The following is a 26533-nucleotide window of genomic DNA, read 5'->3' as shown; positions in this document are numbered from 1 at the left end:
AGACATAATCGTAACGTAATATTTAGTGGTAGCTCTGCGCTCTCTGCATTCTTCTTCTGCTTACTGAATCGCTTCAATATTCCAGATTGCGACCATCTCATTGCAGTAATGCTGACTAAGAGTCTTTATTCCTTTAGTGGTGGTAATTTTGTTACTGGTCGATCTACTTCAGAGAGTTTTGCTCTTGCAGGAGCAAAAGTCATTATTTCTTCACGCTCACTCGAACAAGCTACTGCGGCCAAGAATAAAATTCAAGCGCTTGTAGCAAGGAGGATGCAAAGGAGAGTGTAGAAACTATGGAGGTTGATACATCCAGCATGATGCGTGACGGTTGAGCTTCATTGACTCTTGTTCGTATTAGTAGTTGTTTATCGTAACAAATCTAACTGCCCTTAACACGCAATCTTCTCATAGGCATCAGTAAAGTCCTTTGCCTCGGCTTTCTTGGCTCGTAATGAGAAAATCGAAGTTTTCGTCGCCAATGCTGGCCTGGTTGCTTCTACTGATACCAAGACGTCAGAAGGCTATGAGCTTCACTTTGCGTCAGCTCAAGGACACTTTCTCTTGACATTGCTGTTACTTCCAGCACTAAAGAAAGCGTCGAATGCTCGAATCGTGACTGTATCGTCAACCGGACGCAACCTCTTCCGGGCCATCCCATATGACCAACTCAATGGCGACAAAGTGCTAGAAACTCAATCAAACTTGGAAATGGTATCTAGATATGCTGTCTCGAAACTGGCAAATGTCGATTACTCAAAATTGCTCGGTCAGCGGCTACAAAACTCTGGAATCACTACCTATTCTCTTCATCCTGGAGCTGTCGCTACTGGTATATAACTTTTTTTTACAATTCGTTTGAAAACCTCGTCCATTGTTGATTGTCTGACGTATTCACTATCATAGAAATCTGGAAGGAAGTCCCAAATTGCTGCAGCCAATGATCAAATACGTCCTGCTAGGAGAAGAACAAGTTGCACGTACTTTGCCACTGCAGCTAAAGCTGGCAAGCAGACCGGTCTCTACTACGAAGATTGTGCTGTAAAGGCTACTTCCGCGTTTAGGGTCGACGACAAGAGGCTGCTGAACTGGTTGAAACCAGCGGAAAATGGTTGAACACCGATGTTTTATTTGTATTTTGACAAGCAGGCAGTCAGCAAGTTGCAAAGGTGCGTTGAAAGCGGTCGGTATAGCTGTAGAACTGTGCTGAGCAGAAATTAGTACAAAGTATCCGCAATATATAGCACACTGGAAGTGAACCCCAACTTGAAAGTGCTCTTCGCGGCAGTGATTTCACGATCTACTGAAACAAGCAGGTGATTAGCAACCGCCACCACAGTGTGGGCGAACTAGGTAGACATCAATTCCCAGCTCGTTTTGGCTGTTTTTGCCTCAAAATCACATCCGCACACGTCACCCGCACATTTACAAAGCGAGAAAACCATAGCAAAATTCCAAACGAGACCAGCCAAGTTCTATAGAATTGTATAGCTTCAAATGCTAATTGTTCCATCAGGTAACTATGCCCAAGTCTCGCATCTGTCTGAAAAAAAAGACTGCGTCAATAATCACGTGAACGCAAAAGTTTCTCAAGATTTTGGATTGCAACAGTGCAGTAACATAAGGAAAGATCAATAGCCAGCGAGACTATGCGCCAGCTAATAACGAATATAGTGACGTCGCTCTGACACATAGCATCACGAGGATGTTGACTTTGCGGGTATGAAATTTGGCCGGCATCGTTTTCCCGTTTTTGCGAGAATTAGCAAGGCAACTAGCAGAAGAGAGGCAGTAGAGGATCCTGGAAGCTGTAGCAAGTCCATAAGGTACCGTCCGTTTGTAATGACTATCGAGGTCCCTGGTTGGACCTGGTCCTTCCTTCGTACAGCTTGTTTCATTTCTGCCGATTTCTAATCACTCACTTCAAAAACAAGCTCACCGTTTAGCGGTCTCAAGTGTTAGATATATCGCATCAAGACAAAGCCGATCTCACCAGAAACATGTCTTCAGACGATGATGATGGTAAGCCTCTCTCTCTGTTCCCCTGGTTGAAATTCGCCGTGAAAGAAATAACAACACTCCCATGTGAATTTGGGTTGCATTTGTTTCAACACCATACCACGTTTGTAACTATGTATTCACTTTAAAAACTTCAAAATAGTTCCATCCGATTATGACTTTGACGAGCCAAAAGCCAAAAGGTCACCGAAATCCAAATTGACGCCTGGTCGAAAGAATAAGGCCGATCCAGAACAACGTAAAGAGAAACGGAAAGCACAGAATCGGGCTGCTCAAAAGGCTTATAGAGGTACGCTCGTACATTGAAAACCCTGACAGACTTGCACTTGGCTCACACCTCCACACAACTTTTCAGATCGAAAAGACAATCATATACGCGAACTACAAGAACAAGTATCAAAACTACTGAACGAGAACTCGGAACTGAAGAACATTATCAATGACTTGAGGTCACAACCATTGGGATCAATGATCACTACGAACACGCACTTAGCATCTCCAGTCCAGTCTTCATCGTCGTCTATAGCATCATCCATATCATCCAGTGCATCATCCTCATCAGCCTCATCAGAACCACGTAGGAGTATCACTCCCGTCGAAACTGAACCACCCAACCAAATGGACGAAGATCCTATCGTAGTAGCCACCTCAACGATACCACCACCACCATCAACATACAATATACCAGCACCTACGTTCACACTACCAGCTGAACCACAAGCAGTACCATTCTCCCCACCGATACCGGCCTTGGATCAAAAGGTACACATGTACGATCGTGGAGTACCCTTGGAAGGGCCTAAACGGTAAAGATTACCAATCTCGACGGCTTTATGTTGTTTTTATTTTACTGATCACAATATTTCATCAAACCAGAGATCTTCTTTTCTCAGCCGCACGCGTACTAGACAAGGACGATGTTGAAGGAGTCATAGCACACACGGAAATGGCTAGATTTGCATTGTTAACGAGAGCACGAGAAATAACACGTGCACGAGGTGGTGGTAAGTTCGACGGGAAGCATGTTACCAGTTGAGAATGTCGATCTCACACTTTGTGCCTACACAGTCAGATCAAACCCTCAGTGGCTAGACTCTATGCCCTGTAACATCTTGAAACAACGAGTAAGTAACGGAAATCGTTTGCATATATCAAATGTATCATTTTTGTCCATCATGCTAATTTATTATCTTGTAGTTCCTCGACAATTGGCATCACCCACTGTTCAGACCTGATGAAGCCTGGGTCGATCTTTGGACAGGATCTAGATGTTTTGGCGATCCTCTAAACCCTGCATCGTGGCGATTGACGCCAGGCTTCTTTTCGCGCTGGCCAATGCTGCGTCTGTGACATCTGGGAACAATCGTTGACTTCGTCAAGGTATGATGTTCAAGTTTGAAAAAGTAAACGAAACAGAGCCTCTAACATACAAATCAAAACAGGCTCGATCACATATTTCTAGTCTAATTTCTGTCTTTTTTTCCTTTTGTTTTGATAATGTACATTGTAAGCAACGTCTGGCTATACAAGAAAAAACGATATCTCATTTTGGCCCATACTAATCATCATCTATAAAGTTTTAGATGCTGAAAATGCTGTCCGTACACACTTTTCTGACCTGGTATTGTTGCGAGACATGTCACGATGCCTTCTGGCTGTTCAATCCATAGGTGATGCAGCAAATTGACATCTGTAAGCCTTTCACTCATACTCTTGAGTTCAGATTCATCCGCGACTTCCAGGGTCACTTTTCTCATAGTCTGTATATCCTTCATGTATTCAACAACAGCTTCATGGTCTATATTCTTCCATAATACGGCCGTTGATGCATGAGCTCCTTGAGATATGATGCTAATAAAGCGAAATTCAATTAGAAATCGGTGAGATTGCGGCTCTGCCTCGTATGGCCAGATACTAGGAAGCGATTGAATTGATGTCGTGATTTTCAAGCCATTTCCATACCTGCCAGCAGACCAGCCCAGCGGCTTCTTCAAGTCCTTTCGTATAAGAATCCACATGGATAAAGGCTCCACCACCTCGGCTGTTTGAGTTTGGGCAGATTCTGACATTTTGCCAAGTCGTCGTCCTAGAATCAAACGTTTACAGAGCAGGGTTCGAGTCTGATGATTCGAACTGCTCGATATCAGAGATTTCAGAATATTGGTAACTGCTTACAGAATACCATTTGTGTGCTGTTTCTCGAGGGTTTGCGTCATTGAGCAATACAAGTTCGAAACGAAACAACCAGTATACAGCAAGGCGACTCTGTAATTCAGACTGAAAATCACGTTTATGTCAGCAAGGAATTCTAAATTTGCTTCTATCTTTTGGTCTATTTAATCTAAACAAAGTTACTCGAAGCCTTCCCAGCAATCTTCAGCTCCCCACTATGATGCTTCGCACCCGCAACAGACGCTGACGCCCCAACATCATTAGCTATAGACGCCACCCTCGACAATGAAGCAACCGACGTGCGTTTACTAGCCCCATCTAATTTCGCAGCCATATTCTTCACCAGCTTTTCCATCAACTCCACATTCGACTGTTGCAACTGACTACTCTTCCTCCTCTCATCAGCAACCATCCGATTAGCCTCCTCAAAAAGCGACTGCGTCAATGCTTCAAGCTCAGATATAATATCGTCCCGTTCTTCAATCAGTTTAAGTCGTTCTTCCAACATGACTGTCCACATTTGTTCTCGTTCGTGTAGCTCTTCGGTTAGGACGGCGTTACGGCGTTTCAGGTTTGGGATTTGGGATGCTTTTACGGTGAGGGCCGAGTTTATTTGGTATGTTTGGGCTAGTTGGGTTTTGAGAGTCCGGGACTCTGATCTTGCTCGGATGCATGCTTCGCATCGGCCTGTGCCTACTAGGAGTGTGCGGAAAAACCAGGACCATGACGATCTAGAGTGTTGTGTATGTGGGAGTTCTGGTGTTTGTATTTCACTATTTGGTGCTGCTGGTGCTGGTGATGACTGTACGGATAGATCGCCACTTGAAGTGAGAACAGATCCCAGTTCTGGAGCACCTTCTACTACACTCGTAGGTCTAGACGACGTTGGCGTGACTACCGACGAAGACGTGCCTCCTCCAACCAACTTTCCCTGACTACTCCACCCTTCTCCACCACCTGAGATCTTTTTACTAGATAGACCACGATTTAATTTCTTTCTTTGAATTATAACTGTATTATGATCGTCCTGACCACCATTGGCAGATGGATAACTTGGTGGTCGAGAATGTCCTCCTAATGTCGCCGTTAATGAAGACGACTGACGACGCGATATAGGAGCTGGTGGTGGTTTTATGGCAGTGTCATCAAATATATAGCTTGGTCGTCTTATTGGTGATCTGGATTCATACTCTGCCATTGGTATAGATCTAGTGAGAAACCAAGTGTTATTTTCATTGTTGGTTAAATTTGGTGAGAACTACGGCGAACGACGGCGATACATAGAGGATTAGTCATGTAGTGTAAAGATCTGAGCCGCACGCATACTCACTCTCTTTAGAACGCCCCTTGTTGTGGTGAATCTGGCGAAAGTTTGCTATGAGGAGTTGCTTTTGTTTTGCGGAAGAAGAGCAAATCAACATCCCATCAACATCCAGACTGGGATCCAGATTGAATGAACGAATTACGAACGTGTTTTGTGAGGCTATGTATTTTACTTTTGTTTAAGAACACAACTAAGTTTTTGGATACGAGACTTTGGGTTAGCTTTTTCTATGTTTTAAAGATTCACGACATTTTTCACCCAACCACAGATATTATTTAGGCACCTGTACCTCTTCTGACAGACCACTTTACGCACCAGTGGCACCGCGCACCGACCAACGAGTAGCATACATCTGCAACCCTGATATGTCCGGGTTGTATCTAACAGGCGAACCTAAAACAGAATCAAACGTCAGAAACGAATACATGGATGATGCTGGAAAGTCCCAAGCCCCAAAAGTCACACTTACGCATGCGAATAATAATAGTCCGAACAATGGCATATACGTATAAGAGAATTCCAAATCCAATGGGGATGAGCCAGAAGAGAGGCAACAAGTGGTATTCTGTTCCGAAAGCAATGTTGAAGGGTGGAATATAGACGATGGCCAAGGTGAAGGTGGCACCAGCAGCCAATCCATAGAAACTGTACTTGTTCTACAAAGGTGAGAGACCGGATGTAAACAAGAGAAAAGAGACGCATCCTGATCGACCATGAGCACGTAAACAGGCCACTTTCAAGTAAAAAGATGGTGCCAAAGACTTACTGCAAGCATGAAGGATCCCCATGGCAGACCAAGTCTGGCTTTACAGATGAAGTGGTTGAAGGCTTGTTGGAACATGATAGCGAGATAGTACCTATAAAATGCATAGGTGAGTATAACGTTTGTTGTAAAGAACACTGACTACAAATCACATACATGGATTGACCGTAAGCCAAGGAAGTGTTTTGTTGAGCAGAAGTCTATGAAAAACATGGACGAGTCAAGGACTGCCCCAACTCTTGATTGTAAAGCATTAACAACTTACGAGAATACCACCACGAGCAAGAGGAATATCAGCTTTACCCCAATCTGTAGCATTTTGTTGAAGATCAAACGGAGTGATTCCAAAGTAGTAATACTGGACTACAAAGAAACTGACAAAACAACCAATGGTTTGGATTGTTCCAGCTTCGAGATATGCCCAGGCGAGAAGCGATTGATCTACTAGTACTTCCTCTTCCTTGTCTTCCATCAGTTCAGACCAGTATTGACGAGTAAACATTCGTTTCATTGACTTCAAGTGGTGGATGGTATGTTCAATAATTCCAGGCTTTTTATCAGCGTCTGAAGCAGAGGCTCGAAGTTTACGTCCTTCATCTCGGCGGAAACGAGCAATAGAGGCCGGCGTGACAGGTTTACGAGGACGGAGCTTCATGAGACCTGTCTTCGTTTCTGCTGGATCGAAAGCGTACGCTAGAGCAATGAATAACTCGAAACCAAGACTGTTGATACAAAAACAGTGTTAGCGCAATTGGGACTAGAACGAAGACAGGTTCTGCACAAGCTTTGGACTTACTCGACAACGAGAATGAGGACTGATGACAATGGCAGGGGTAGAGGAACCAGTAAGAAGAACAAGTTGGCGTATACTAAAAGTACATTCTCTGTAAGTATGTGAAAACAAAGTAGAAAGAGGACCATGATAATATACCTTCGGGCATAGTGTGGGTGACGGTATATTGGATAGATTTCTAAAATTTCAAGGAGGTGCGTAAGTAGGTGTGACGACGTGCTAAACGAAACAAATTCTACAAACACACCTTCAAGTTTTGGAAGATGAGACGTCCTTCTTCAATACCATTGACACAAGAGGCAAAGTTATCATCCAACAAGATCATCGCAGCAGCCTCCTTGGATACATCAGAGCCAGATTGATTCATAGCGATACCCAAATCAGCCTTCTTCAAGGCAGGACTGTCATTGACACCGTCACCAGTGACACCAACAATTTCACCGCGAGATTGAGCTCGTTTAACAATATCCAGCTTGTGACGTGGAGATGTACGAGCAAAGATGATTTCACGCTTGTTAAAGACACGATTCCAGTCTGCATCAGTCATGGAATCGATCATTTCACCGTGGATGACAATGGCATCATATTCATCTTCCTTGACTGCTTCAATTGCTTTACCCTTCTTAGCTGCGACCATTTCACGAGTGTCTTCAAGCATCAAATTGATTTTGCGTCCAATGGCCTCGGCTGTTAGAGGATGATCACCAGTTACCATCATGACACGGATACCGGCTTCACGACAGTGACCAATAGCTTCACGGACACCATGCTTGGGTGGATCTTCTAGAGATATGAGACCTAGCGGGAGAGACAAGCAACAGTTCAGAATAGTTGCGTTCTGAAGACACACAACGCCAAATGGAAACCATAACAGGGAAGAGCAAATTAAACTAGACGCATACCATAGAAAGCAAAGTCCTTAGAGGGGTAAGTTGGTGGCTCTTTAGTAAATTCAAAGTTGGCAGGAAATTCGGTACGCGGCAATGGTAGTGCAGCGAAAGCTAATACACGGTGTCCTTTTGATGCCATGAACTAAATGTGTTTGATGATATGTTTTCTTATGAGCTCCAATAAAAAGATATGAAAAACGTAGTTAAGAATGGACAGACCTTGTACATTTCATCGAATTTGGCCAAGTCAGCATCAGTGATGGGAACGATGGATTCACCATTCCAGATTTGATTACAGAGCTTCAAGATACGTTCGGGAGCACCTTTAATGTAGAGCATCAAATCACCCTAAAGTTTTTTTTGGATTAGCTTCACAAAAGTTACGGCTAGAAACAAAAAAACCAATTGAAAAAGAGCCCACATTAGCATGAGCCTTTTGATGAATAGACATGTGCCATTTAGTTTCAGAGTTGAATGGAATCTCAAAGACTTTGGGGAAAGTTCTTGGCAGACCATCAAAGTCAGAAAGCTTCGTTGCTGCACATTTGAGTAAACCAGCTTCAGTGGCATCACCAACTACTTGACGTTGATCGACTGGGACGTCGTCACGATCAAACTTGGCTCTACTACACAAGGCAGACATATATAGAAGCTCCTGTACTCCTGATGCACCGACATTCAATGGTTCAGAAGTTTGAGATTCTGCTGAGCCTGCCGCCATATCTTGGGCATAGTATCGAACACCCCCGGTCCACATATAAGTGACAGTCATTTGATTACGGGTGAGAGTTCCAGTCTTGTCTGTTGCTAGAAGGGTAATGGCACCTAGAGTCTCTACTCCTTGCAAATCCTTTACAAGAACGTTCCTGCCAGCCATACGTTTAGCAGCAAATGTGAGCAACATGGTCACTGTCGCAGGTAAACCTTCAGGTACGAACGACACGAAAGTACCGATAGCAAAGTTGAGAGAGTAACTAACAGCATATAGCAAGAATCAGTAAACGGCGATTCACATAAACATCATAAATGAAATAGTGGGGAAAATGCTTACGAGAAGCCGAGGCCTTTGCCCAGTAGACCAATCAAGAAGAAGATGATGGCAACAACACCAGCTACAGCAGCAATGATATGTACGAAGGCGTCGATTTCACTTGACAATGGAGAGCTTCGACGTTGTTCGTTAGAAGTCAATGAGGCGATTTGACCAATGACGGTGTAATCACCAGTTCGAATGACAATACCATATCCTTCGCCGTTAACAGCAAGAGTACCATTGAAGACCAAGTTGTGGGCTTCCAAGGGTGATGTCATAGTGTTGTTCTTATTACGTTCCTGTGGTTCAGCTTCTCCAGTCAATGAAGAGTTGTCCACCTTCAATTCAGTTGAGGCAAACAAGATGACATCGGCGGGGACCTTGTCACCCATCCTAATGTAAACAATGTCACCCTTGACTAGCTCGACAGCAGAGATTTGAGCGAGCTTTCCGCTACGGACTACATATGACTTGGCAGGGATCAAGTTCTACACGGGAGAGGGATGAGATTGTTGGAACACGCCACATAATCATAGACAAGATGATAGCGCACTTACCAAGAATGATTCAAGGATAGCTTGAGACTTTTGTATTTGGTAGAATTCAATTCCAGCGTTCATGAAGGCAACAGCAATCAGAATGGCACCGAGATAGACGTTTTGGAAGTTGTCAGCAGGCTGTATGGGGAAAAACGAGGTGTAAATATAAGCACAAAAAAGAAGCAGTGAAGCTGCGAGATTGTCCGGTTGATGTAATTTTCGCATGCCACGTCAGCAAATGTAACTTACGTCAATACCGTATAAGATATAAGCAGCGGCACCCGACAACTAGTTAAGCAAGAACAATTCATTTAGAGCTCGATATTCCTTCAGGCTAGGCTCTGCACATTTGATGATCTGGGACTGGAACAAGGCGAACGTACCAACAACATCAAGTTGAACAGGCCAAGCAAGATATCCAAGAAACGTAAGATAACATTCCTCTTCTTTGGTGGTGATAGCATATTGGGTCCATCTCGCAAAAGACGAGCTTTTGCCTCGTCATTCGATAAACCAGGAGATTCGACTGGATGCGATGAATTTACAGCTGTTTTGTACGTTGCAAGGACTTCATCAATTGGCATCAAGTGTTCCGTCTAATAAAGATGAAGCTTTGGGAGTTAAAATGTGTTTCCTACAAACACTTCGGCGTGTTGTGATAAAAGGGCTTTGTCAATTGCAAGCTTGATGCACGGTCGTCCAAACGATAAGCTCCGGAGTCGAATGCACAGATGATTCCGGAAGCAATTACAATAACTGCTTGTCAAGCTAGTTCTCTTGGCCAACAATGTGCCAATCTTTTTTTGCAACACACAACAAAACACACTAGATGTTTCATGCAATGCCCCGATAAAACAACGGAGCAAGCAAAGCTTACAATATCAACATGCTTGGTACGATCTGCTTCCTTTTCAGCCGCATCTGAAGCTCCTTTCTTGCCAGCCACTGGTGTGAATCGTTTGGCAGAGATTTTGCTCGCATTGTTGCCGTTTTCCAAGGGTACCGTAGACAGGTCTACTTCCTGTAGTCCTGAATCCTTTCCCGAGCTCATGGCCGTCCTATCCTTTATCAAAGCTTCCGAATTTCAACTCAGAAGAAACTCGACAAATTTGTTGGGGTGTGTGAGGGAAGCTGGAGGGAGTTTCAAGGGTGGCTCTTGATTGCTTGGCCGTTTTTAAGAAACAGTATCGACGTGAAGGAATTTAGAAATCTAAGTTGCCGTCTGATCTCGTTTGTCTGTTCTCTGTATGGAAAATGTGCATCTCTGAAAACCAACCACCTATACTACTATATGCGTTGATCTTGACTTTCGTCACGTCTTTTATCGGGATTTCGCTGGAAGCTAGTCTTTGTATGGATATCGTAATTGTGTACCTGCTTGTTGAGTGCGCAGTGTTGACGTTTTGTTTACGTTTTGGACATTTGGACGCTGGTATCAGTGGAGGTGCTTCGAACTTTAATATATTTTAACATGTGACCTTGCAAAGTAAACAGTTGCGAGTCATGGTATCGTTTATTAGCTATGAGCTCGACTAGAGCAAGACTTGAAAAGATTCCGAGTTTTGCAAACCGCGTCTCTTGAGCAGCACCCCTAACAGGAGCAATATACAACGGGCAGTGCGTTCGAGTTTGATTTTGCATATAACAATCCCAACTTCGTCGTACAGCTCGAAACAGCAGCATTTCTTGCAGACCTTTTTTCACCAGCTGCTACAATAGACACAAGTGTACCACAAGTGTACCACAAGTGTACCACAAGAAGCATCTCTGGTTCGTGTCATTTACCAAAAGCAGGTCGTCGTTGAACCCTGTCACCGGATATATCGGCCAACCGGTGCCCCCTTTTGGTTGACCGAGTGACCACGTCCTGTCTACGTCTGCGTCCAAGACAACAATTGCAGCAAACCTAGTTTATGGTGGTGTAGAGCAAGGACAAGCGGAGGGTATTTGGATTAGCTTCGTGCAGGTGTAGGCCATCTGGGGGAAACGAGTAGGTAGTAGATTGGACTTGTTCCTACCCTGCCTCGCAATGACATAATACATTTGTTGTAGGGGAATTGTCCGGCAGCTGATAGTTGTAGAGAAGGCGTAATCCCGACTAGTGGATAGTGTCGCGATTACCTTTCTTGGAGTTCTTCTATGCTTCCGAGACCGGTTATGAGTGAAAAACCAAACTCTTGGGATTGGAATGCAAATAACGAACCGACCAAACCCCAAATGTTGAAGCAAGAGTTTCCACACCACGCTATTTCACCTAACGATACAATAGATGCAGATACTGACCCTATATCTGCTACTACCGGCCCAGATTCTATACTGCAAGATGCCAATCACGATGAAAACCAAAAGTAAGGTTGGCTTTGGTTGATGGATGTTTTGAAATTTGGAGTCAAGGGATTTAACCATTCCAGTGTCTATGCCCCGAAATGACTTGAAACCAATCAACACTGCCTCCTTCAACATCATTCAACTCTCTCCTAGTCTCAATTACTGTTATGAGCTGATTGTTATACAACAGCCATTCCGAGCCAAAGCTCTTCAAGACACAGAAAGAGAGTCGGGCAAATCTGTCAACCCTCCGATAATACTTCAACTTGGATGTAGAGAGAATCATTCCTTGAATACCGGGTGAGTCCACAATGAGAAAGACCTTAATCATTGAAACTCCAAAGAGCACGTACTCTTGACGATATGCTAACTCCTTTGCCAAACATATGTGCAGCATTGAGAAATTAGGTGACTTCTCAATGCTCACTGTGTCATCAGCTCTGGTGTCTGAAGATGGATTAGATTGTAGCTATGTCTTGACTTTGGCACCACCGACAAGCCCATTGATTTTTGTGAGTGCGCCTCGTATGGAGGACCCTGCTGCTTCCGGGGCCGCGAATCCAATATTGGGAAACACGTCACCTACAAGACGAACTTCCAACAGCGGAGAAGACACAATCCTTATACCCCACTCTCCTGGGCGAGTGTCAAACACATCATCAAAATCAAAAGCAGTGGGGAGAACATCGAATCTAGCACCACTTGTTTGTCTACCTACACGAATGCCCCCAGAGTATACCTTTTGGAGGCCAGATAAAGATAGCGAAGCTCCTCCGTTTAGTGCAGAGAGGTCGCTTGATGGAATGCTTGTCTCTCCTTCTCATGTATTGACTGATTTGGATGGTCGACGAGGTGTTTACTTCGTATTTGTCGAGATCATGGTGCGAGTAGAGGGTACATACAAGCTGAAATTCAATCTGCATGATCTAAAAAGGTGAGCCTTGTTAGTAATTCGACATTTTGCAATCTGCTAAAATTCCCCTATGCTTGGATAGTACTATTGGAAGGGGTGCTTGCCGATCTCTTTCCGAAGCACAAACGAAGACCTTTATATCCTTCAACGCGAGAGACTATCAAACACTTCAACAACAAGGTAAAAATTGACCAAAAACCCCTTATGTACCTGAATGTATAAGATTCTCACAGGATCGTCATCGTAAAAGCCGAATCTTCTGAATTATCCAAACATTTTGCTGAGCAAGGACTGATAATACCGATACGAACCAAGGCTCGAAAGGTCGGCCTTTCCTTAATTGCATGTATTTCATACGGCAATTGGTTTGCTAACAAGTTTCCTTGCAATCACTCTAGAAACGAGGGTATGCAATGCATACTGGTGCTGTCTCTTATACATCGGTGTCGATTCCTGTTTCTATCGAGCGATTTACTCACACTTGATCACATTTACCATCCTAGTGTCTTTACTGGCGTCATTCAAGGAACAGAGGAAACAGAGGAGGAATAAGCTCAAGCAAAACAAAAAAAATATTGTAAACTCTCAATACTGCATAAGGCATATCATTGTATATAGTCATTGTACTAGTACATTTCAACTTACAAACGAAACACGAAACATCAAAGGCCCAAAAACACCTCATTCGTCGTGAGGAGTGGCGGTCGCTTGAGGTGACGGGACTCAAATAGTTTCATTCATGGATTCTACACGCTCTCAAATTAGTACCTTAAGTCCAAAAACCGTGGTCGATGCTGAGCCTCATTTCTCTTGTTTTTGGGATTCAGGCACTGACTCGCTTGACTACTGGCAGTAGGCGATCACGCTCTCACCCTAGAGAGTAACTGCTCAGAACTAGATGGAATCTCATGATCAGCCCCTACCACCTCCTTCCGTTGCTCCCATAGCGGTTTCGTCACATATCCACGACATTTCAAGACCATCCGGATCCATAGATTTAAGCCTGCCAGAGCTGAAAAATATTCATGATCAGACGTTTACAAGGCCTTCATTGACTCTTGAGGCCCCCCCACCACCTGTAAAACCAGCAATGTTACATCACAAAACATTTGGGTTCCTTCCGACGCCTATTGCAGCTCAGTATGATCCAGCTACTTTCGTGCTCAAGCCTATTCATTCTGTGATTTTTGCACTTTCGGCACTTGTAATGGTGGCTAATCTGTGTAAGTCGTCTTTTGATCATGAAAGGAAATGGAACAAAAAAGCGTTCGTTAGCAAGTTACCAACACTCCTTTCTCCTCGTAATCAGATTACAGTCAACCGATCTTGAACGATATAGCTGCCGAGTTCGGGATTTCGGAAGCTGAAGTTGGACTAATACCGTCGCTGTCCAAGTAAGCTCACTGCCATACAAACGCTTTTGAAATCACACATTGACTTACTCGTCCTTTTGTAGCTATGGATATGCATGTGGCCTGCTACTCCTAGTACCTACTGGCGACATACTACCACGGCGAGAGCTCCTGCTAGCACTAGGCTCCGTGACCTTCTTATTGACCGTTGGAGTAATACTCGCCCCAAATCTAGCGGCTCTTCAAGCTCTGAATTTCGTGATTGGCGTGCTTACATGCGCTCCTCAAATATTGATTCCGCTCACAGCAGATCTGGCTCCTGACGACAAAGTAAGTGAATTGGTCCTTTTTTCGCAAATCTGACACGTCATCTCTTGTTACAGAAAGCAGCATATGTAGGCTGGACCATATCTGGTCTAATGGCAGGTATTCTATGTGGCCGAATCATGTCTGGAATCGTAGCCCAATTCATATCTTGGCGTTACGTATACCTCGTTGCAGCTTGTCTGAATGGGACATTGCTCGTCGTCCAATTCTTCTTGCTCCCGGCTGTACCAGCTCCTCCAAATCCACCGAATTACATTCAAATGCTGTGGTCGATGGTGAAACTATATAGAGAGCCGATATTGGTGCAGAGTGGGATTATTGCTATGATGACGTTTGCTGGATTTACCATCTTTTGGACTACTCTTACGTATCTATTGCACGATACGTACCTGTACCCACCTTACGCAATTGGAATGTTTGGATTCTGTGGGCTTGCTGGGATCTTGGTAAGGTCTTGGACATGTGTCTCGTCGTCATTGCAGGGGTTTGCCTTGTTGACATGGATTTGCTAATGCTTTAGAATTGTTGACATGCATTCGCTTATTATTTATTGTAATCGCAGGTGGCTCCTCTAACAGGAAAATTCGTGGACAAATGGGGGTCCTATCTGAGTGTTTTCATTGGTCTGGTGATGATCATTGTAGCATATGCTTTACTTATGGGTACAGCTGAGTTGAGTGTAGTAGGCGTCGTCTTTGGTGCATTCTTTTTGGACGTGGGTGTGGGATTCCGGCAGGTAAGAGATAACATAAAACCAGAATTATCTGTCGTGTTGATCGTTCTAACAGTTTTGTTTCAAATTCAAGATCGGCAATCAGACAAGAGTGTTTGCTATAAATAAGCTTGCTAGATCAAGGCTGAACGCATGTTACATGCTCATGGTATGGAAACTCTCCAAAATGATGCGACACTACATTCATGTAACTCACCAAACCCACGTTCTGGTCATTTCTAGTCTTTTTTCGGAGGCTCATGGGGCTCAGTGGTAGGATCAACTGTATATCAATACCACGGGTGGAAGGGCTCCTCGCTGTTATGTATTGTCATGACACTCGTAGCCATGGTGGTGCATCTAGCGAGATTCCCGAACGTGACAGGGTGGGTCGGCATGTACGGTGGATGGTTTAGCAAACCAGTTATACCGACAGAGGAAGTAGTTGTAATAAAAGATAGATAGCTTTGGTTAGTGGGGTTGTATATTGTGAGTGTTTGCATGTGTAGCACGTTTTTGCCTATGTTTAGAATGGTGAATAGCTTAATGAATCCAGTATAACATGCATTGCCAGTCTTCAGTAATCTCCGCTCGCATCGTTTCCAAACCAGGGTGTTCAAAGGCGGTTTAGATGTTTAAATTTAGAATTTAGTAGTAACAGAGGTACAGTGCAAATATATAATATAATACAAGATGGTTTTGCAAATTTATAATGTGTGTGCTTTAGTCAACCGAAACTGAATCATCATCATCCCTATTCAGCAACTCCTCTTCCAACAGTGAGAACTCCGTTCCATTCGAGCCATTATTTGACGGTGTGCTTTCAGCATTGAGGATGTCCTCTGCAATCGAGTCACCAGTTGATTCTGTTATAGATTCAGTAGCACGGTTTCGTGGTGACGATATAGCAGGAGTTTCGACCAATTCCCCGTCATCATCCTGATCTGGCACTATATGGTCTTGCGTTCTATTGTTATAATTGTTACGAGGAGTTGATGAAGATCGTTGTTGTAGTGGCAACCTGGTGGGAGTAGTGGTGGTGGAATCTGTTGTACTTTGTTGCGTACTGCTAGGGCTGACTGCGGCTGGAGATGGTTCTACAGGAAGTGCTGTGCCACGACGAGGCGGTGAAGATACTTCAGCAGCTGAAGCTACAACCTGTTTCCTTTCGGCTTCTTCATCTGTACTACTGCCATTAGTTCCAGTTGTATTGGTTCCTGCTATTGTAGGGGTGAATCGCGCTGGTTGTTGCTCCTGCTGTGGCTTATGTGCTTCACTAGTCGTTCTAAGAGCAGGTATCCAATCTAAATCATCGGTTTCCTCATCGGTACTTGAATTGTCCAGCCTCGGTTTAATTCTACCATCTGGTAATCGACCATCATCTTCAGCTGGTGGTTGAGGTGGTCGTGACGGCTGCTCTGGCGTCGATGGAATAGCTGGGAATACTTTATGTAATATCCTCTTGACTGCTCTCCAAACTACAAAAGCCCAGAGAGACTCAAACATGAATATCAAGGACGTAAAGAATACCCCTGTAGTTATAGACCAGTGATACATGTAGTATCGTAGGCCCACGAAATGAGCGTCTAATATCAATTGAGCCTGGTATATACGTAATCTAGAATCCGATAGTCGTAGATGAGCCATAAGAGATGGCATGGATTCATCTTCTATCAATCGTTCAATTAGAACGACATTGATGGTTTGCGCTTCTACAGCCATTCCTAGCAGTATTGGTACGGATGATAATAGGGTTGACATGGTGTTTATGATGTTGGACTGGAATGTCATCAGTGCCTAATTAGCACAAGGTTCAAATAAGGTTTGAAGGGCACAAAGAGCAACAAACTGCGAGACTGGAAGACAAGTATACTACGTACTGGTCTGCTTGAAGATGAAATGAGGGATTTGTTGTGAGAGTAAACATCTATGGATACCATAAAGTTTCCCAACTCCAAGTTATGCTTCGAGTTTGGGGCGATCAGTTGGACAGAGAGACGGTAGTGCTGTCCCGCTGTAAGCATAGGCGCCTAAATACATGTTTGAACTCAGTCAATAGTGTATCACTATACGTACTGCTTCAAAGCTCCAAGCTCTTACTGAAACTTGACTGAGTGGATCGCTCAGAAGAGGAACTAGAGCGGTCGGCTGCATGACTTCTGTTGGATTTCTATTTCAAATGAGACAAGTTAACAGAGGATTCTTCTAAAGGCAACGCAGAAACAGCAACAGCTAGTGATACCCATATTGGAAGTAAACAGGCAAGATGTGGTTGACTTGAGGAACATAAGACAAGTAAACGACCATGTACAGGACAGATGCGGCAGCAATTCCAATAGTAAACAAGAATGAAAAGGCTATGGTCGAGTATAGTGCTCTCTGGGTTTGTTGACTCGTGATGACTTGGTAGACTTGACGAAAGTATGGTTCCAGAGTATCTACTGCCGAACTATTGGAGGCAGGAGCCGATGCAGACGACACTGTAGAGGCGGCATCTCCATTCCTTGGTCCGTTCTCCATGCTGCACTGGCTTGCTTTGGGTAGAAATGTACGAAATCACGAATTTTCAACCAGAGTTGCTTTTATCGCATAAAACGCCAGTGCAAAAGATTAATTCCATCTGGATTTTTCGTCTTTATAGCATTTCCTATCTCCATTTTGCATTTTGCTGACGTGTGTGCTGTCGCATCCGACGTAATATGATCCAACTTGTAGAGTTTCCCAGTTCGCACTTGGATGAGTTAACGTTGATTTAATCTCAAAACATGGAATCGAATATACAAGCAAACAAGGTGGTCATCCCTGCATCATGAACTTTGGCTCAAAAGATCTTGATCGGCCGGTGCGTATCCATCGTGTGCTGTCTATTGATTATCGTTTGGCTCAAAAGCATCCGATTAGAAATAAATCAGCTAAGCTTTTCTATGAGTCTAACACCATTATGCAGGTTCCTGCTGCTATTACTGACGGTGACGGTGTCTGCGCGCATAGAATTATCTGATTCATGAACTGAAGTTTCCTCGTTCCAAAATCGTTCTTGCAGTAAGTAGTGTATATACAAACGACACATTTCAATGCTTTGTAGTAACTTCAAACACCCTCTAGGGCGATTCTGCTGGTGGTGGACTAACACTAGGCGCCGGGTTGTTTCTTCGTGATCAAGGCATCCCACTTCCTTCAGGTCTTTGCTCCGATGAGCCCTTGGCAAGTTGCACTTTCTGGTCAGATCCTTAAATTTCTCGACTAACAGTTTGTTTTAGGTGTGACATATCTGGGCACTCGCCATGCTTCTATGTAGACGATGAATTGGCGGCAGACATTCTTCCTCAAGGTCCAGCACTCAACATGGCTGGACAACAGTATGCTGCTCAACCTTCTCATATGCAGCTACCATATGTATCTCCTCTGTACGATACCCCATCCAAGACCTCGCCTTTACCACCATTGTTCATCACCATAGGAACAGTGGATAGGTTTGTTGCAGAAGTACTCGCTACCTTTCTTAAACGTGCTGATGCTGGTGAGATTTGTGAGCTGTATATCTTTGAAGAACAGATTCACGTGTTTCAAATTCTGCCGTTTCTTCCTGCTACCAGTAAGAGCATGGATGTTTTGTCTCATGTTTGATCTTGTTCTAACCATGTTTCAATCAATGGTTGTTGATAGTACATCACTTGATCTTGAAGTCGAGTTTGTTAAGAGGGTCACTGCTGGGATTCCTATTAAGACTGCTGTCTTCATATGGTCAGGCCAGAAGGCAAGACTATCGAAGAGCTCACCATACAAGACGTTCGAAGCCGATTGGCTTCCTTCGTATCTCGAGGACCAAAGGCTGTCAATTACGATCAAGACATCTTGAAAGCTTTTGCTTTCCGTTCTAAAAGGTGGTTAAATATGCCTCCACTGTGTGAACTCAATAAATCTCTGGACGCGTTTCAAAGTTTGAAATAGTTCTTAAATCGCTTGAATGGCTTGAATAAGCTGATGATATGATAGAGCGTCCCGTTGCGGTGCACTCCATCGTTTTAAACTTGCCACCAGTTGACTGCTTCCCATGTAAGCGAGATTTAAACGCAAACCTACAGAGTAACTCGTTAACGGTTCAAACTATGGAGCAACCAAAATATCCAGCATCATGGTCAATGTTCCAACGATTTTTAGTAAAGCAGTAAGTCCCGTTGGAGGACTCATCGTCGCGCTGGACGCACCTTGTTCACTAATTTGCCGTTATGTAGGATTCAAGAAAGCATGAAGAGCATTGGCCGAAATTCGGGCCGGAAATCTGTAAATGACAACTAGCAATACATCGTCTTTTCATTTGCCGTTGCTGATTCTCAACAAATTCTACCAGGCTGCTCCACAATCTGAAATAAATCACGCTCTTATGTCGGTCAAGGCAAGATTTCCCGTAATTCTTAACCGTACAGGGCTCTGCAACTCATATCAAATCTGTAGGCTATTGAATGGCTGCTTTATTTCTTCTGTCTCATGGATCGCTCAAAAATCTCAAACCTCGCTCTGTCCATTACACATTTGACGATTCCACGGGTTCCTACTATCGGTTTCGAAAACAATGTCAAGGGTACATTCTCCGCGGAATGGATTGTACCTTCTGGTGCTACTGACGATACTCCAGTCATCCTATGTACGATTATTGATTTGAAGGTTGAACTCATACCAAGACCTCTGAGACTTACCCTGCGATTGCAGACTCCCACGGCGGAGGATATGTAGTAGGCTCTACATTGACTCACAGGACGATTACAATGGGTCTGGCAAAACGTGGGGTTCGAGTCCTGTCTATCAATTATCGACTGAGTCCCAAGAATCCAGTAAGATCAATGTTAATGTATTGGAGCAGATTAGCAACTCATTCTCAGTGACTTGCCACTTTTTTTGCAGTTCCCTGCGGCTCTTACCGACGGTGTCTCTGCCTACAAGTATCTACTTACGGAAATGAAGATTCCACCGTCGAAAATCGTGTTGTCGGTAACTACCTGCTCTTCACACCTACCTAAAGACTTTTCAATTTACTTTATTTACTTTATAGGGTGACTCGGCTGGTGGAAATTTAGCATTAGCAATAGCTATGTTTTGCCGAGATCAAAGGATACCAATGCCATCAGGAATCGCACCATTAACTCCTTGGTAGCCAGCATTTTCGCTTTTAATACAAAGCAATCTGATTTAATGGCGGTGTTGCTAGGTGTGATCTGTCTGGAAACTCGCCATGCACCTTTATAGAGGATGAGTTTTCTGCGGATATTCTGTCCGGAGGCCGAGGATTCACAGCCCTTGGAAAGCTATACGCTAAAGTACCATCGTACATGAGTCTGCCATACGTGTCTCCTATACATGATATTCCTTCAAAGGCAGCTCCCTTGCCACCCATGTTCTTCACAACGGGTACTGTCGACAGACTGGCTCCTGAAATCTTTGCCATGTTTTTGAAACGTGTTGATGCTGGAGAGACGTGTCAGCTGTATATATTCCAAGACCAGATGCATGCGTTCCAATTACTGTCGTTTGTGCCGTCATCCAGGTACGCTGCATTTAGTATACGAGGTGAAACAAACCGCTCTAACTTTCCCTGCTCGCTGTAGTACGGCGCTTGATTTGGAAGTCGAGTTTGTAAAAAAGGTCACTGCAGGAATTCCCATACAGACTGCTGTATGCACAGTAATGCCAGATGGACAAAGGATCGAGGAACTCACTTTAGATAATGTTAGAAATATGCTGAAATCGCTTATAGATCGTGGGACTCGTGCCGTCAAGAACGATGAAGTGGCCGTAAAAGTATTTGCTCCATACGTACAAGCCATTCGTTCCAAACTTTAGAATGTAGACCTGAAATAAATTTTACATGTATTTTCAACTCTCAGGCTGCGATATGCTGTCTAGTTTCAACAAAATGGGCGGGTAGTACTCGCATGATAGCCAAATAATCATATTTCCACGTGGATACAGACAACAAAATTATCAACTATGTGAGGTATACTATATAGATTCCTGTTCCTATTCGAGGGTATCAGTCGATGTGGCATGGAACATTGGGTTTACATATACTGGTCCAGCATTTGGTGAATTAAAGACGTTCCTCTCATTCCTCAACAGGTCTCGTGAACTGTTTTGTGCAGAATACAAGTTGACCCTACTAGGCTGAGCGAATAAACTATGCGATGATGACAGGGCATTCAAATGAGCCAGTCCTCTGCGATCAGCACTACTAGATCTACGTCTCATGAAAAACACGGCAGCAGCTGATCCGACCACAACAAGACCGCCAGCACCACTGGATACTGCAATCAGGTTTGTAGTATTTGAGAAAAAGTCCGCGATTCCTCCATCTGGTGACGGGCTTGGTGTTGCAGTTGCTAGTGGTAGAGATGTTGCGGCAATGTTCAGGGTGGAGCTGGCTGTTACGGTTGCTTTAGAGCTGGATGATTTCGGTGATGCTGAAGGCGAAGCGGTCTTTGATGGGGAAGCAGAGCTTCGTGTGGCAGTCTGAAAGACAGATAATTGTTAGATTCTGTAGATTCAGGTGTTTGGCAAATGAACGCAAAACGCTCTTACCTGAGATGACGAGCTTAGCGCTCCTGAAGCCAATGCTGACGGCGCAATAGAAGAAGCTGGTGATGCCACTACTGTTGAAGTTGTGGTTGTTGATGACGCCGTAGGAGACGCAACGATGGTCGTGGTGCTTGGTGTAACAGTAGAGGAAGGCGCTACTGTTGAACTGATTTTAGCAGAAGACAGTGCCAGTGTCGTGGTTGTCGATGTGGTGGTTGACGAGGGTGTAGGCGAAGGTACGATGGTGGTGGTGATTGGTGTTGCAGTGGTAGACGATGGCACTACTGTTGAGCTGGCCTTGGGAGAAGAAATTGCCATCGTTGTGGTTGCTGATGTGCTGGTGGAAGATGGCATAGGAGACGCAACAACAGTCGTGGTGCTTGGGGTTAGAGTTGTAGTGGTGCTTGCTTTTATCGTAGTAGTAGTGCTCGTGGTTGTTGAAGATGGTGTTGGAGATGGAATGATTGTAGTAGTACTGGTTGCTACAGTGCTTGTCGTGCTTGCCTTGACAGAAGTTGACGAAGTACTGCTGGCAATTAGTGTGCTAGATGACCTAGGTATACTCGTGGAGCTTGCGGTGGCTGAATTGGTGGTAGTCGCCACTGTTGTTGTAGTTGATGACGGTGAGGCAACTACAGTACTAGGAGCACTGCTAGAGCTTGCTTTGATTGAGGTGATGGTAGAGGTGGTCAAAGTAGTGGTAGTAGAGGTAGAGGGTGATGCCGCAACGACCGACGAAAGTGTGCTCGCTTTGGCTGACGTTACTAAGGTCGAAGAGGGAATGATGGTCGTTGTAATCAAACTTGTGGTTGTGCTAGCTTTTACTGACGTGGTGGTGCTGTTTGCATAAATCTTGTCAGATTCCAATACTTGTTTCGAAACATCACACTTTGAATAACTCACGTCGCAGGAGAAGATAATGCCGGCGAGGCTGCAACTGTAGAGGAAGGAATGATAGTAGTACTGGGTGATGCGGTTTTTAACCTACAAGAGTTTTCACAAAAGAGAATACATCGGTTAGCTCGACAAAACACGTATCGGTCGCTGCTTCAAAACGACTTCTATGAGTCTAAATACAGTATAAGAGCATTTGAACTTACTGCGAGGCTGTAGTCGTTGTTGTACTGCTCAGCAATAAAGTCGACGGATTTGGCGACGTTGCTACGACTGCAGAGTTGGCCAAAGCACAAAAGTACAGGCCAACCAGTAGCATAAGCGAGCGGGTAATAGCCATTTATTGGTATTGCTTCTTCACGGTTGCGTGCGTATCTTGCAACGTTCTAGCCAACTTCGAAGAATCCTGGAAAAGAACACCGTGACGAGTGAGGGTCGCCAATCAAGAGTTTTTTTAACAACAAGCAGCCGAGTTCTTGCGTCAAGTTTTGGACATAGTGAGTCCCGGCCAGAGTCTTTGGATTTAGATTTGAGGTATGTCGGCCAAATTGTAAAAGCAACTAAAGCAACTTGTAGTTTTAGCACGTTGGAAAAACAAGCAAGGAAGCATATTCTCTAGCCAAGTGTTTAGTGACACGGTACGGTTTTGCTCATAGAAACTGTACGAGCTTGCTCCGAATGTATTGGTCCTCCCCAAGTGCGCTCTTCACGATCATCCATACCATGTAGTAACATCTCAAAGCTTTTATCTAGATCATGAATCCACCACCGAAATCATGGACGCAGACCGATAAATTCTTTGCAGCTCAATGTAGAGCTCCGATCAAGACAGCGATTGCAAACAAACATGAAACGTCGCTCAGCAGAACCTTTGCAAATGTGAGGCTCACGGTATTGTGGAGGGATTGGTCGAAGACATCATGTTAATTGTACTTACTTTCCTTTGTAAATACATTGCACAACACGGCACAATAACAAGTACTCCAAATATAGGTTGCAGGAATTCTTCTCAACTATTTGTCCTTGCTCGAGAAACCAAACACTCCGACCACGAGCATTCAAATCAAACAAATCAAAATAAACCGTGTATCAAGCACCTTGGAACCAAACGCGTCTGGAAGCTTTGATGCCGAGCTGATAAGACCTAATGTACCCAAAGGAAAGACAATGGAAGCTATGCCGCTGGTCTTATACCTTCATGGAGGTGGCTTCATTATTGGAACTAGGTTCACTCATCGAGCATTAACTGCTGGCTTTGCACGAAGAGGTCTGCAAGTGCTATCAATTGACTATCGGCGGATGCCTGGGCATGTGTATCCAGCACAGCTGTCGGATTCGTACAGTGCCCTTGTTTACGCATTAAAGGATTTGATGATTCCACATTCTGAGATTATCGTTGCTGTGAGTACTTGGATGATCAAAATGCTCAATAATTTGAAACTGCAACTTTTTTTTGTTGTTCCGTAGGGTGATTCAGCAGGTGGAAATCTCGCATATTCTTTGGCAATGTATATCAGAGACAATAAGCCAGAAGATACTCCAGCTGGGCTCATTCTGATAACACCATGGTACCACTGTAGTTCAGCTCAATATCGTCTACTCTATTGACAAACACAAATCAATCGTAGGGTTGATCTTACAAGCTCATCACCAACAATAATACTCGGTGACGAATTCGACTGGGATGTTCTTGCTGTTGGAGATAAACAGCAAAACACCCAACAGAGACTAATTCGGCATGTGAAGGACTACTCGGGTATGACATCACCAACACACCCTTCCATATCTCCTATATACGATACAGGAAACATCAGCGTCCCCATATTCCAGACAGTCGGTACCGTTGACCGTCTGTATGCCGAAAATCTCCTACTGTATCAGAAAAGAATAGCAGAGTCAGCTGGATTCCAGCAACAGCTATATATATTTAAAGAGAAGGTCCACGATTTTCAGATGATTCCAAGTAAAGCTACGACATTGGCATTGGACTTACAAGTCCAGTTTGTCAAGGATGTAATGTCTGGGAAAGGAACTAAAAGCGGGGCACATGAGGTTGGAGTGGATAATAAGACGATCACGTCTATAACAGATGAAGATGTACGGAAGAGACTAGCGGGGCTGGTTAATCGTGCTGAAATCAAGGATGGAATGTATTTCATGCCTTTTAGCACATCCAGCAGTAAATTAGAACATTAAATAGTGGACCATGATTATCAGTTTATTGGTCTCAATAAAACAGTGGAACTATTAAGTACATTACGCCAAAAGCATGTCTTCATATCGAACTCCAGGTTGGCAAAATCTGGGTTCGTAATCAGGTCGATTTTCAGGCTCTGAAGTAAAGAGTGACTTGCTGCCGCAAAAGCCCATAACACTTTACCCTTCATTGTTTTGTGCACCTCTTGAGTCAGTAATCGAATGGCACTGTGCCTGGCAGCAGGATTGATCATCTCCGGTAATCTCTTGCTTATTCCCTTCATCGTCTCACCTTCTTTCGCTTTGCGTCTTTTGGAAATTGGATTTGCAAGACTGGAAGTGGAATACTTGAAGAAGAAGGAATGTTGTGACGATTGCAGTCTATAAAGCAATGAATTTGTCCAGGACAATTACAAATTCCACTATTGTGTTGTTGGCGTACTTGTTTATCGAGTCGGATGCAGCCTGATCCAAAAGTGCAAAGTGTAGTACTAACTGACTAGTTACGAAGTATACCTCGTAGAGTTACTGTCCTCATAATAGAGCGTTCACGCTTTGCTACTGCCAAGTCTCATTCAGTACGGTGATTCTTTTGATTCGATCAAAAAAGTGGCTGTACGCTACTGTTTGCTACTGAGTAACTGACCAAAAATAAAAGTCGAGAACTCAACTTTCAACACAACAAAAACACATATAACAACCGCAAAAACTCACAAAAGAGAATGACTACTACCGACGAAACGAATCCTCATACTAGCACTACTAGTACTACAAGCAGTACCATGAACAATCCAGAACAAGATGCAGGCGCTACAAAACAAGATAAAGCCTCGTCCTTTGTTCCAGGTACGCTAAGTTGATGATTTTCATTTCATTATGATCAAGTCATCAGTATCTTTGTTTGGTATTGGCTGTTGGAACTGTCGTCCCAACATCAAACATTTAGAACATTTTTGGCACGTGCATGTCATTGATCCCGACGAGCTCTGACACGAACGAAGCACTGAAAGTTATTGCCTTATGAGTATCTTTTCAATGATTGCTTACTAATCTCATCATAACAATCGTTCTATCTAGGAACTGAATTGGATTTGGTTTTCACTTTGGACTGTACTGGCTCCATGTCATCATACATTAACAGTGCCACCGAATCTATCGCCAGCATCGTCACCAAGCTCGTTCAAAGTGAAAAGGCCGATGTTCGCTTTGGACTTGTATGCTACAGAGACCACCCTCCTCAAGACAACTCGTACATTACCAAAATATATGACTTTACCTCTTCAACCTCAGTCATGAAGAAATACTTGGGTGAACAATCAGCTGCTGGAGGTGGTGATGGTCCAGAAGCTGTCACCACTGGATTGTGAGTATTGAGTGCGCTGGCTTACATTTCAAATTGTTCAAGTCGTTGACCATTCGTTTCACACGTTTTCTTTAGATATGATGCATTGCAAATGCCCTGGAGACCAAATGCAACAAAAATCGTAGTAATGATTGCAGATGCTCCTCCTCATGGTATTGGTGAACAAGGTAAGTTTCGCTTCACTTGCCATTACCGATCGCACATAGACGATTGATTGCTTTTATCAACCCAGGCGACGGCTTTCCAAATGGTGAACCTGTACGTAAAGATGGTCCAGAACTCGATCCCTTGAAGATTGCTCGAGATATGCGAGATCGTGGGATCCAAATGTACGTATGCTGCGCA

At 44.0% G+C, this 26533-nt stretch overlaps 8 protein-coding genes across 8 annotated transcripts; 5 read left to right on the top strand and 3 right to left on the bottom strand.

Annotated features, from left to right (window-relative positions):
• Window positions 1-4360: 4360 nt before the first annotated feature.
• SmJEL517_g05825 (uncharacterized protein) lies at window positions 4361-5389 on the bottom strand (the record flags this gene model as incomplete). The annotated part of the gene is made up of 1 exon (XM_031171751.1): window positions 4361-5389. The coding sequence occupies one exon, from the start codon at window positions 5387-5389 to the stop codon at window positions 4361-4363; it is 1029 nt and encodes a 342-aa protein (XP_031022286.1).
• A 433-nt stretch (window positions 5390-5822) lies between these two features.
• SmJEL517_g05824 (uncharacterized protein) lies at window positions 5823-10584 on the bottom strand (the record flags this gene model as incomplete). The annotated part of the gene is made up of 16 exons (XM_031171750.1): window positions 5823-5908; window positions 5985-6171; window positions 6282-6372; window positions 6435-6478; window positions 6544-7000; window positions 7075-7147; window positions 7210-7249; window positions 7319-7869; window positions 7974-8103; window positions 8181-8309; window positions 8383-8935; window positions 9013-9482; window positions 9552-9671; window positions 9783-9821; window positions 9917-10129; window positions 10411-10584. 16 exons carry the CDS (start codon window positions 10582-10584, stop codon window positions 5823-5825), a joined length of 3357 nt encoding a protein of 1118 aa, XP_031022285.1.
• Window positions 10585-11690: 1106 nt separating this feature from the next.
• Window positions 11691-13326, top strand: SmJEL517_g05823 (uncharacterized protein; the record flags this gene model as incomplete). The annotated part of the gene is made up of 7 exons (XM_031171749.1): window positions 11691-11881; window positions 12015-12161; window positions 12256-12795; window positions 12857-12954; window positions 13025-13098; window positions 13173-13180; window positions 13278-13326. 7 exons carry the CDS (start codon window positions 11691-11693, stop codon window positions 13324-13326), a joined length of 1107 nt encoding a protein of 368 aa, XP_031022282.1.
• Window positions 13327-13672: 346 nt separating this feature from the next.
• On the top strand, window positions 13673-15630 carry SmJEL517_g05822 (uncharacterized protein; the record flags this gene model as incomplete). The annotated part of the gene is made up of 7 exons (XM_031171748.1): window positions 13673-13997; window positions 14084-14168; window positions 14231-14456; window positions 14510-14899; window positions 15016-15189; window positions 15260-15334; window positions 15409-15630. The coding sequence occupies 7 exons, from the start codon at window positions 13673-13675 to the stop codon at window positions 15628-15630; spliced, it is 1497 nt and encodes a 498-aa protein (XP_031022281.1).
• Window positions 15631-15888: 258 nt separating this feature from the next.
• On the bottom strand, window positions 15889-17685 carry SmJEL517_g05821 (uncharacterized protein; the record flags this gene model as incomplete). The annotated part of the gene is made up of 4 exons (XM_031171747.1): window positions 15889-16962; window positions 17046-17195; window positions 17266-17335; window positions 17408-17685. The coding sequence occupies 4 exons, from the start codon at window positions 17683-17685 to the stop codon at window positions 15889-15891; spliced, it is 1572 nt and encodes a 523-aa protein (XP_031022284.1).
• Window positions 17686-17974: 289 nt separating this feature from the next.
• SmJEL517_g05820 (uncharacterized protein) lies at window positions 17975-19024 on the top strand (the record flags this gene model as incomplete). Its single annotated transcript, XM_031171746.1, has 5 exons — window positions 17975-18007; window positions 18157-18207; window positions 18271-18346; window positions 18464-18685; window positions 18762-19024. The coding sequence occupies 5 exons, from the start codon at window positions 17975-17977 to the stop codon at window positions 19022-19024; spliced, it is 645 nt and encodes a 214-aa protein (XP_031022283.1).
• A 250-nt stretch (window positions 19025-19274) lies between these two features.
• SmJEL517_g05819 (uncharacterized protein) lies at window positions 19275-21003 on the top strand (the record flags this gene model as incomplete). Its single annotated transcript, XM_031171745.1, has 9 exons — window positions 19275-19333; window positions 19401-19449; window positions 19517-19555; window positions 19621-19810; window positions 19876-19997; window positions 20068-20154; window positions 20216-20313; window positions 20372-20707; window positions 20769-21003. The coding sequence occupies 9 exons, from the start codon at window positions 19275-19277 to the stop codon at window positions 21001-21003; spliced, it is 1215 nt and encodes a 404-aa protein (XP_031022295.1).
• A 2793-nt stretch (window positions 21004-23796) lies between these two features.
• SmJEL517_g05818 (uncharacterized protein) lies at window positions 23797-24825 on the top strand (the record flags this gene model as incomplete). The annotated part of the gene is made up of 3 exons (XM_031171744.1): window positions 23797-24030; window positions 24097-24197; window positions 24258-24825. 3 exons carry the CDS (start codon window positions 23797-23799, stop codon window positions 24823-24825), a joined length of 903 nt encoding a protein of 300 aa, XP_031022296.1.
• Window positions 24826-26533: the final 1708 nt, after the last annotated feature.

The sequence above is a fragment of the Synchytrium microbalum genome (assembly GCF_006535985.1).
Source record: "Synchytrium microbalum strain JEL517 chromosome Unknown SmJEL517_scf0060, whole genome shotgun sequence".
NCBI lineage: Eukaryota > Fungi > Chytridiomycota > Chytridiomycetes > Synchytriales > Synchytriaceae > Synchytrium > Synchytrium microbalum.
Note: the sequence above shows the minus strand (reverse complement) of the source record. Positions and strands in the feature narration are given on the sequence as shown.